Raw genomic sequence first — 12,534 nt, forward strand, 5'->3', positions numbered from 1 at the left:
TGAAGCTGAGGACTACTGATGACACTGCATGGACTGATGCGAATTTTCCAGCTACTTCCACAGTGCCTGCAGCTTGCCAGTTAGGCTGAAGAGAGCTCTAAACAAACCTTTGTTTCACAGTCTAGCAGTGGCTTGTCTTAAAGCGTCCTGATGGAGATTCAGAGGTTGATACAGATCCTATTAACAAGGAACCTAAATAATCTAAGTGAATATGACTACAAGGCGAACAGTGGGAAATATTATATTGGCTAATAATTATTATATACAGAGCCAAAATATACCTCTTCTGCAAACGTAGCCATCTAACTTATAACTTCTGTATTTTCACATCACTGTAACAACATGTATTTTAACAACTCAATAGTCATTTTCATTTTTAAATTAACAGATGTCTGAAATAGCCTTCATAAAGGCTAAGCTGCTAATGATTCGCTGTTCCCACAGGTGGAGGGTCGGGATGGGAATTCCCAGCAGACCCAGCTTCTGCTCACACTTCTGTCTGGTCTAAAAAATGACCCCAAACGGTGATCAAGGAAACTACTGAACTGCTTCTACAAATACCTCTCTGTAATTTAGGCACCTACATGCCATTAATCACCTGCTTGACTTAGATCCTTAGACTTCTCTGAAAGATGAGAGTACTTAGCTTCAAGTCCTTTGGTGTTCTGGAATCACTGCCTCCAAACAGCTGTCTCAAAGTCAAGCCACCACTTAAACCTACAAATACCTGTCTAACAAGGCAGCAAAGCCTACATACATCTTTCTGACAGTACAGCAGCACTTTCCTGCATATGCTGGGTACCTCAGGGAAGAAAAATTGGTCTGCTGTTACACTTTGGAATCTATAAAGAGATAACAGTACATCTAAGAAATACACATGGCAATTCTGAAATCACGAATGCTTTAATATATGGCTTCTTTGAGTCTCACTGTAATTAGAGCTGACCACTGGTATACTTTGAAGAAGTTTTTTTCAGCTCCTCCTGCTCATTTCTTGAAATCCAGAAAAACAGGACTAAAGGAGAGAGAAAAAAGAGCGTTCATACGAGGACAGCTGCTGTGCCCAAGTATGCCATCCTCTGTTAAAGATTACAGCTATACATACTAAGACAGGCACGGGAAGGCCCAGAGTCCAGAGGATGTGGAGCAGCAGGCTGAGCAAAGCACCCTACCTGGCAGACTCTCCCTGTGTGAGGTTCATGCCTTCAGCAGACTTGGCAGCTCGTGTCTGGCTGTCTCATAGCGAAGGATGGAGAAAGAGAGTTTTTTCTATACCCATGTTCCCATCTCTCCAATATTAAGCTATCTTTTTAAAAAGCAAAAACTGCCTGTCCCCTAACTGTCCCAAAACAGCCTTAGGGCTGCTGCATCTTTCTGCACGTTTTCCATTCAACATTCACACTCCCATATGAATGAAAATAAGTGATCTGAAATAAATTAATAAAACAGTCTGTCCTTCTGGAATGTCTTTTTTAAATATCATACAAAACAGTAATCCATATCTGAACAGGATGCCCATATCTGGCTGCTTAGGCAGAAGGATACACTTGGCTCAATGGAAGAGTGTCCACAAACTGTACTTTGGAAAAATAAAGATTCGTAGCTGGCTCGAGGTCATAATATATAATTTGGGCTTGTGAATATATTGCTGCACTGCTGTTGAACTTCTCCAGTATTTTAACTTCTTTGGCAGCTTCTGGATGGTTAACAGTCAGTATTGGATTGCTAACAGCGCTGCTAGCTTTGTGCATAGTAATGTATTCAGTCAGCACAGCAAGTCATTTACTTTCCCTTAACAAGATAACTAGTTGATTAATACACTTTACCCTGAGGTGCACAGCAGATTTATTTCCTTCCCAGATACATTCTGAATACAGGAATGAGGAGTAAACAAGTTTGGTTTCAGTTATTTGTCATTTACTGGAACAATTCCTGAGCTTTTCATTCAAGATTTATTTTGGAGAGCTATTATTGAAGCTAATGGTAATTTTGTCTGAGTCAGAACTTTAGGAACTGGTCATTTAACAAAATATTTTTAGTTTAATGGCACATCATGTCTGTGCTCAGGATTTCTAGGCCCAAACTAAATACAAAGCATTTGAAGAAAATCCTTTGGTGAATAATGTTTTTACCTTTCTGATGCAGATTACAGATAACAGTGATTTTTTTTTTATTTTTATTTTTAACCTTGAGTGTTTACATGGCCTTCTCTTTTCAGTCTCTGAATGCTGGTCATTCTTTAATGTACTTAAGCTGCAGTACGACTTCTAGATAGGGCAGCAATCCTCTTATCCTACAAAAGGGTCTGGACAAAAAGAGTGCGAACGCAAATTGCTAAAATTTACTAAAACTCCTGGAAGATGCACAGAAATGAATCTCAGGCTCCCGGGAGCACCATGCCAGGTAAGCCAATTCATCTGCTCCTTGCTTGTCAGAAACACCAAATCTGGACTATAGGAGCAGGTTAAAAATCAGGGAAGAAGTACAACCATAAACCACAGTATACTTCAAAACAACAATTTCTCCCATGCATGCTAAAATTCATGGACTCAGTGTACAAATACTAAAATGCAGGAAATAAATCGATCCTTGACATTCATCTATCAAGGATGGTATTTCTGTAATTAAATCAGTCTTGCATGGTGTGGAGGGATGGCATTTCATGACTTACTACAGTTCTCTTCCAAGTTCAAACACAAGTAAATGCATCATTTTTCCTAAAAACATTTAGAAACAGATTACATGTTCATGTACATACTCCACCCATAAACTCTGAGACTTGTACTTCACCTAACATACTTATGTTTGTAAGTAGCATCTGAAATATTTCTGGGTAAAACATCAGCTAAAAATTGCACAGATTCCCAGCAGTTCGTATTTTGACCTGTTTTCTTCTAATTTCTTAAATAAATTTGCACCTAATTTCTGTCCAAAACCTTTTATCATGGGAAATCTGTTCTGTTTATGAGGGCAATGAAGTTTCATAAAGATTCAGAATGAATTAAACACTTCCACTAAGATAATTCTTCACCAAAAATGGTTTCTGAGTAATCTGCTAAGTAATCTGCTTTGCTTCCCATTTGCCAGTGCCAGATATATCTGCCCTATTCTTTTGATTGGAAAATGATATTCTTACTGTAAAGAGCAGCTGATTATCTGATGCCATTAAACTGATTATCACCTTTTCTGCCTCATTTTTGAAAGTCCTCTTTAAACAACAGACCCTAAAAAACCAGGGTATTTTACTGGGAAGACTTTATTCTCTTCCATTTAAATTGCAGCGTTCGTGGGAGGAGGAAAAGAATACAAGTGTCAGTATGTTTTTAGAGCAGTTTATCATGCTGTATGTTTCTATAGCATAGAACACCTTCTAATTCTAGATGGACTGAGATTAGAAGGGCTAAAATAAACACTAATTCACCACCGGCTATATTCAAAATATGTACAAATAGAAATGGACTCCCTTCTGAAGAGAACTAGCATAAGAGTCGAATACTTATTTAATTCTTAAAGCTCACGCAAAATTTTCAAGTAGATATTCATTCCTCAATAGACCTTCACTCAAGTGAGCCTGTTAACTGTCTTGCTTATGAAGTGATGACTTATTACATCATTACAGAGTTGCATCTGAACTCAGGTACATTGCACAGAGAAATAACACAATGGTCCTACAATTTGCTCAGTGTGAATGGTTTCACACTGTTCACAGGACCCTGCTGGATACACAATCAGCATCTAGGGCAGATGAGAATGTTAATAAATAAATAATAAGAAAAAGAATATCTTTGGCAAAGTAAAAGGTGCTAGACAAATTATAATGCTATAGAGAAATCACCATTCCAGGCACAGAATTTCTGAAAGATACTCTAATTGTTCAAGTTAACTTCAACATTTCCCCTTACAGGCAGAGTAAAACTCCAAAATCAAAGACTTAGTTGAACAATGAATGTTTCAAGCACAACAAAAGGAAAATAAATGGATGGCAAAAGGAGGAAATAACTTGAAAATTAGTCCTGAAGAATGACAGTGTATGAAGTACCTCCATGTGTCACCTCATACTGCCTTCCAGACTTCAGTTCAAAGCAAATTCAAGGCACTGGATTGAAATTAATTTGAAGGCACTAACTCACTAGACTGCTGTGCACCAAAATACTGTACTAATAATTTAAAATTTGTTATTTTCACTAGTTAGAACTAGGCCACAGCCAGAGTTCATGGGAAAACTATTTTTTTTAAATTTGAAAAAAGAACAGATTCTCTTCAGAGTTCAGTTTCCAAATCAAGCCCTTTGATGCACCACTGGCTAATTCCAACTTGTCGGTAGACAGCACTGTGGAAATAATTTTTTTCTTCAATTCATACTCAGCTGAAAACAAAAAATTATATCTTGGGCCAGAGTTCATACTGTATTTCTAATTTCTACATACCAGTATAAAACCCTTGAAATTCTGGCCACCAACTGAAACTGGAGTCAAACTGAAAAGCTACACTCAACAAGGTACTATTATACTCTTTCTCCTCTTCTTAAGGTACATAACAACCCTTTGATTTTTTTTTTTTTTTGTAAGGAAAGGACATTTTTTAAATGTCAGGAACCATTTGATCAATGGCTAAACGTTTTGCCAGCTTAGCTTTCTCCGTTAGCAGTGTGATTTCTTTGTGCTGATGCGGCTATGCCACAGCCGCTATGTGGCTAAGCAATTAGATGCAATTACACCGGCAAGACAGTCTTCTGCCATTCAAGAGTTGGTATAAGCTGAATCAGAAAAAATATCTTCTTTTTTGTCAGTAGGAATGGTACCTTGAAGCAAAGAAAGGGTCTAAAATTCAATATACTCACTACTTTAATTGAGGGCCGAGAGAACTGCTAGCTTTAGCCTTAAGATAGGGCATTAATCCAGTGCTTCCAGACAAATTCAAATCCTCCAGGAAACAGAGATAGAAAAGAGCCAAGTCCCAGTGAAGTACAAAAAGTCAAAAAGAAATTTTCCCTTTTCATTTTTGGATGGAAAAATCCCTTCAAAAGCTGACTTTATATATAAATGATAAAAGAGAAGTTAAAAAAGGATTGTATTTTGGTAGTGGATTTTGCAGTTCACCTGTAAGTTTCAGTGCATACAAAGCATTCTCTCAAACCACCTCCACTAAAATCTCTGTAAAGGTAAGATGACAGAGAAACAATAACGAGTAGGTCAAAAGAGACTCTTTGGGATTCTACAGTTATTAGTTTCCTGAAGTGAATTGCAGTTATTTTTGAGAAAATAGACAATTCTGCCAAAAAATACTCAACTCAGACAATCTACCCCAGATGTAACATACAAGTAGGTTGTGCTCTCAAATCTAAGTAGAATCTCTACTCAGCAACCGAAAATATATAAATGCCAGTTTTGAGAGGGTAAAGTAAATCTCAACCATTTTGAAGATGTACAGATAATATCTAAAATAACACTGAACTGAGCTTTCAGAATACCAAAATAACGGCAGGTACAACGAGGGTGTATCCCATTTTCCCTAGCAGGCTGTCCGATGAGAAAATCTCTTACTCAGCATTTGAGCACACATTTTTGTATGACGTGCTGCATAGTGGGAGCTATATAAAGCACTAGGAGGTCAATGAAGAATCTAACAGCAGCATGCTTCATGAAACTGCCAGGCTAGGAAAGAAATGGTTTTCAAGAGGATGGGGCTTTTGTGAAGTGGGCTGAGAAAAAATGACACAAGATTGAAAAAACAATATTTCATATAATAAATGGGCAGAAGTTTTGTATAACAAAGATAAGAAACCAATCCTAGAGCTCCTCCTTTAGCTGGAAGAAAACTTCCCTGACTTCAGCAGGTGCCAGGCTGCATAAACCCGTGGCAGCTTTATGAGACTATAGTACCATCGCTGAGAAAAGAAGGTTATGTATCTGTTCAGACAGTATAGCAACAAACACCTCAAACTGGATACAACAGGCCTACTCTCAAGTTAGCACTAACGAAATAAAACATCTGCCTATTTTGAGTGTTTAGCTAGCTATTGTTACTACTGAATTGAGTCATGTCTCTAATATATTCATTCACACACCACTATTAGCATAGAAATGATTTTATTCCATTTTTAGTTGAGGTGAGGCATGCAAAAGCTCAGTAACCTGCCCAAGGTCACAGAAAAAAATCTCGTTTGCTCTCCCTTCCCTGTATCTTTCAATACCTGAAATGAAACTGCTAATTTATACCCAAGACAGTAATGCCCCCTCTGCACCTCCTACTCTCTGTCAGTGGTACCATCAGTTCTTTGGAGGGTTTGGCTAAAATCTTGGCTCAGTACAAGGGCATGTGGGTGTTATCTAACTCTAAAATGAGTCAGATATATGAGCTAATCACGCCTTTTGCCCTCGCACTCTTTGAAACTATGATCTCAAGATGCTAATGGCCTGGAAGCATCACATCCTACCTATTCAGTCTTTGACTGTTGAAAAATAAAGAACTTAGGAACTTAAAATAATATTGATTATATGTGTGTGCGTGTGTGTGTACATACACACATGCAGGAGAACAATATACACATATAGAGCAATAGTCTCAGTACTACAGGCTTAGGTAGTAAGATTTTGTATTTATCACTATAAAACGTACAGCTGTATTCCTCCCCTCCTTGCCTCCTCCCTCCACAAATAATATTGGTTGCGCATTTCTCTTTTACATTTATGACCAATCTTCTGAGGTGATTGACAACCGTGGTAGCTGACATATAATGTGAATCTTCCCACTGTTATCCATTCTGAGACACACAGCTGAATAAAATTCCACTCAGTCAGACATGAAATCAAATTAGAAGAGTTCACTCGGAAGAGAAAGAACTGAATTTGAAACAAATAAAGCAATGCATAATTCACTTGCAGTGGGATAAGTTCCTACAACCAAGATAATCCTAATCATAACAAGGTAAGATGGATATATTGTGTGTTTACGACACATCACTGTTCATTTTGCAGTTGTGCTTCAGTCACATGGGGGACTTGCCCCACATGCAAAGTGTGCAAGTTGGGTTTTATTTTTTTGCATTCGGACTTTGTCAACAGAGCCCTTCTGTTTAATAACAGTCACACCTTATGGCTATACCACACATTTTCTTCATACCACATGTGTTCACAAAGACCTTCACCCATCACTGGAATTCCATGTTTAACACACAACACGTTTCTCCACAAAGCACTGCAGTATTATTCAACACTTTAGAAAGAAATAATAAAAAAAAGCTGTATCTTTTAACTGTCAAATTCAGGTGGAAGGTAATGACTCAAACATGGAAGCCAGCTAACCCTGAAGTAACATTTCCTATGTTTGGAAAGAAAGTCGTTGGATTTTTATTGACCATAAGTATTTAAGACCTTGGTTTTGGATCTGATTTTTAAGACAGCATTTTTCATCAGCACAGCAGCTCACAGGTGTGATAATACCCCGAGTTAAAGGAGAAAGTATGGCCAATGGCTGCTTTGCATCTACTTTTCAAAGTCTCAGGATATCCACTTCTATTTGCTGATATGTTATCAGCTAATTAATTTAGAAATTTCTTAAATATGGAAAATATTTCTACATCTTTATTAAAGCATTCAGCTCTGAAAAGTCATTCTACAAAAACATTCATCATGTTGCATATTCAATATTTCTCAGTAAAAGCCTGATGACAGGTTACAAAAGATATTTTTAATGAGATTTTCAAGTGAAGCTGCGTTCTTCCTGGACAAGAGAACTGTTGGCTACCCAAATTTTCTGACTGAATTGTAGTGAATCGTCCTTCTAATAACATAGCACAGATTGTAGCCTTACTTTAGAGCTGCATCGTTTTTAAAGATCTAACAGGTGAGAAAGATTGCAAAAGCTAACTAAAAAGGACATGATCAAATACACAGCGGGAACAGGTAAGATAAGCAGGTGCTTTTCTACATGATTCCATATAATGTGATTCTCCCTTAGCAAAATTTCCATTCTTATGTCCAGCTCATCCTAAAACGTCGTTCCCTGCATAAACTTGCTTTTATTTACAAAGGAACAGTCAGAAGACAGAAGTACATAGCATACAATGCAAATGGAATTATTTTTTCTTCTACAAACATTATGGCACTGCATGAGGATGCAGTAATGTGAATACTCAACAAATCAAACTGCAGGTTGCTGACACTGAGCTCAATCACTTGCAGACCTATGTTATTTCTAGATTCCAAGGGTGTTTTTGACTTTCAATATCCAATCCACATAGCTTTTTCCACACCCTTTTATTACTACACTTTGATGTAAGTGAATATAAGCTATGTGATATCCACACACAGAAATCAAAGACAGACACTCATAAGTTTACCTGCAAAAAAATATCCTATTTTCCACACACCTAAAAATTATTACATATAGCAAGAGATTGGGAATATTTTAAAGCAGATACTTGTAATGGCTATGGCCTTGTACAGGACAAAATGTGGATGAGGACAACTTTGAGAGAGGAAGTATGATTTGTGCAATCAAAGACAACCTCACAAGTTTGTAACCCTAGTCTCCTACAGTCTCTGACTCTGAATACAGGTGTGAATAAGGTAACCAGGAAGTGCTCAAGTCTTCAGTAGTTCCCTCATCCCTGAATGCGGGCAGAGACTGAACTGGGCTGATTACCTGGAAAGAGAATCTACTCCATTTTGAAGCACAGATTTGGTCTGCAACCATTATAGCTCCAGTGCAAAGGGACATCTGTGGCTGCTAGACCATGTTATCTGTATACAGGACAACCAGTTCAAAGAAGAATAAAAGGACTTGTCCAAGGTTATCCAGCAGAAGAAGCTCAAATAGTACACTCAGCTTAAGAGCCCTACACCATCAGTGACCTAACCGGCTGGACACACTGCCCTTACAGGAAATCAGTTGGGGGATATCCTCCATCTCTTGTTGCCTCTCCTCATCCACCCCCTGCTATGAAAGAACTCTGTTTCAGTCTTAGTGTTTGACTAAAAAACACTGCGGCAAACCGGAAAAAATACACAGAAATGTTGATGGTAAAGCCCTAATCATAACGTAGAGCATGGTATTTTCGGCTTTTTCTTTACTGTCAGTCTCACTGAAGGAGATCTTCATTTCAGCATTCTTGCACAGGAAAATGATGCATGAGTTAAGACACAAACGATCTCAGTAATGCTTCTAGATATGATACTTAAGTATTTAAGTCCAACTCTGACTTATATCTAGGAAAATAATGAAAAACAGAGTTCCTGTAGGAGGGACTGCTGCATAGACAGAAAGATTGTGCCAAAGGCTACTCTAGTAACATAGGCTCAAACGCCTATTATTTCAAAGATTTTCTTGGGCAGGTTACTCAGTATTTCTATACCTCAGCTCTTCACTTTTAACTAGGAATTATTGTTAAATGGGAGCACACTAGGGATAAGGCAAGATAAGCAACAGGCTATATAAAAATCACACAGATGGAACTGGGTTTGTGTATGGGTACAGCACAGCAAATTTGAAGCTGTATTTGCTACATTTGTTTAAGCTAACAAACTATTTTACTGACACCATTTCAGTGGTGTGCAATAAAGATTATATTTTTCAAGCAAAGGCATAACAGTACACCATATATTACCCTGAAATGAAATTGCAGATCTATTTTTCCTACAAAAAAAAAAAAGAAAAAAAATCAAGAAAAAGGGACAAACCCTGCCTCAATAACATTTTCTGAGCTTCTTCTTAAGACAGAAGGAGTTTCAGGCAATATTCTACTAGCCAGTGGGTGATACACCTTGTAGGCATTAAGACTGTTGTGGTATTTAAGGCCAAGGTGTTCAAGCCACACCTACAGCTATCTTCACAGTCAGCAGAGAGAAGGAGAATCTTTTCCCAGTTTGACATCTATGGTTGAAGCCCAAAACAATCCTTTTTTTTAAAAAAGAATATTTGATAGCAGTGTTCATGCTTTAGGCAAACATTTAGACTCTCCTTGATTCTACAACATAAATCTTACTGGTATCATCGGAGTTAAAGGACATCTGGATGTGGCTTTTGAGGACATGGTGAATTTAGTAATGTAGGGGCTGGACGGATTTGGTGACCTTAAGAGTCTTTTCCAACTTAAATGATTCTGTGATTTCATTATTCTAATTCACACAAACTCTGTAGGATTCTTTCTGCCAAAAGCCAACCTAGGCACAAAAACAGGGATTTTCCTTCATGTCCTGGTCATAACAGACATGGTTGAAAGGAAAAAGTCTTGCCAAAAATATAATACTGACTTGAAGACTAATCTAAAACATGAATTAACTACGGCAAACCTTTAATTTTATTTTCCAGCGTTTTATTTTCCAGGTATTGGAAACCAGAATATAAAAATCAACTAATCAGATGCTATTTGTTCTCTTTCAGTGAGTCAGTGCTGCCATCTAAAGCTATGTAAGGAGCATGAAAAAGAAATTCAAAGATGCATCTAAGAAACATTCTGGCAACACATCCAAGAGGACAGAGAACGAAGGGTAAGTCAAATATATTAACAAGACACAATAATCCGTTGATGCTGCAGTACCTGTAGGAGCAATTCTTTTTCTATCACTTCACCTGTCTTGCTGATAAGCTGCTTCTGTAGCCTCTGTATTTTCTGGATCAGCTCATAGGTACTTGGGTCACTGGCCTAGACAAAAGCAAAGTAGTCTCAAAAACTGTAGATTATAACTTGCTAGTGTTTCTTGCTTGCAAATTAAAAGCACAATATCTAAGTGTCAAGAAGTAACAAACATGAAATTAGATACAGAGGGACTGTATTATTTGCTTCTTAGGGCAAGTATTCAAGGAGTTCTGAATATGAAATCTCTGCCTCTTGAAGAACAGTCAGACTGTGCTCACGCTTAACACTATTACACTTCCGAAAACTTCTCAGAACATCTAAGTAGGAGTCCTTCAGAACGTAACCCCCAAACCAACAGATTGGCAGAACCATTTGACAAGGAAGAAAAAGGAGATTAGTATTATCATTTTTAGCAGAAACTGAAATTGTCTCCTAAAATACAGAGAGCAGAGCAAGCACATCCCACTGTTTTAAAAACCCCGAACAGTGACAAGTGGAATTTTAGGAGAGGGAAATTTTTTTCTCTTGAACGGAAGAAAAATACTGCAATATAGTCTTTGAAATAGATTGAGAAGTTAGGATAAGCAAGTTGTTGGGGTATACTGACAAATTATTATAAGGCTTTAAAGTGCCTGCATTTGTGGAATCTCATTCTTCAGTGGTGGTTAGTGCTTAAAAAGATGATGGACTGTAGCCGCTATGTTGCTCTCTTCTGTCTACATAGCCTGTAAAGACCAGGAGGTAGCATATGGCTTTCTCTCCTTCTCTTTTCATTCTTTCATCACAGATTGTACGTGGAAAAAGCTCTAAGGAGGAGACAAATAAGTCTGTGGGGAGCACCCATCAAAGCTTACTTTCCCACCTTTTGTATCTTCTTATTGTACCCTTTACTGTTTAATGAAGAGCAAACTGATTGAAGTTTTCCCACCTAGGGATCCACAACACTTCTTTCCTGCATAGGAAACCTTGAAAAACTAGGAAACCTGAGAACCTTGATATCTCATGGCTCTTTACACTATCAGATTTTACCTAAATTAGCTAATAAATTCAAGTGTAACTGGAACACACTAACAAAGATACACATACAGTGCTCACAATGCATCATTTACTGAGAAACCAGGCTAAAAAGTAGTTTAGGCCCCGTGAACCACTCAGACTGTGATTGTTCCACAGCACTGTCCAAAAATGGTGCCAATTTGTGACAACAATAGTGATGTTAGGATGTTTGTTGATTAGGAATTGAACCAAAACCCCAACAGGATTATTTCATATGAATTTGGTCATCTGGTGGTTTTTCTGTGTTTCAAATACAAACCACTGATCTAGACTGGAAAGAAATCATTTTCCATTATCTGCCTTCATAAATGCATTCTCCCAACACAGGATGCTTCCACTGGCTGACTTGCCTTTGTTGTGTGACACTACTAGAGATTGTGCCTAGATGTCTTTAACTGAGGACAGCATCCTTCACTTTCATGAGAAAAGCTAATCACACTGTTCAAACTTTAAAGCTCAGCATGGAAAGAACAGAAATTAACTACTATGCTAGTAAGCACGTTCAACTCTACTTCTGGAGGGAATAACACGTCAACACTCATTATTAGAGTAGCTAAGCTACTCAGGCTGGCATCAGATCGGAGACCCATGCAACAAAGAAATCACACCTGGCCCTCACTTACTTTGAAAACATGCAGTGATGCCAACTGATGCTCATGTATTTGGTCTATGCTTGACAGATTTATTATTTTTCCACTTCATTTGGTAGGTTCAAATAGTGTGAAAATTTAGATTTGCTGTTTATGTAACAGCTGACCTCATATTACCCAGAATGACTACCTTTGGAAGCCCACCAGTGCTTATGTGTACTTTTCCTTTTTTCACAGATGTGGTGAAAAATGTGACATGTGACTTCAGGGCCGTCTGTTTCCCAGTTCATACGCCCTATCAGCTTTACT

General features: G+C 37.9%; 1 protein-coding gene across 3 annotated transcripts in view; it reads right to left on the reverse strand.

Annotated features, from left to right (window-relative positions):
• The window catches only part of CFAP58 (cilia and flagella associated protein 58), a 57,022-nt gene that overhangs the window by 12,586 nt on the left and 31,902 nt on the right, over positions 1–12,534 (reverse strand). For all 3 annotated transcript variants that reach the window (XM_021400008.1, XM_021400010.1, XM_021400009.1), the window contains exon 15: positions 10,541–10,645. In XM_021400008.1, coding sequence (XP_021255683.1) covers positions 10,541–10,645 — 105 coding nt within the window. The remainder of the gene's footprint in view (positions 1–10,540; positions 10,646–12,534) is intronic.

Source organism: Numida meleagris, chromosome 5 (assembly GCF_002078875.1).
Source record: "Numida meleagris isolate 19003 breed g44 Domestic line chromosome 5, NumMel1.0, whole genome shotgun sequence".
NCBI lineage: Eukaryota > Metazoa > Chordata > Aves > Galliformes > Numididae > Numida > Numida meleagris.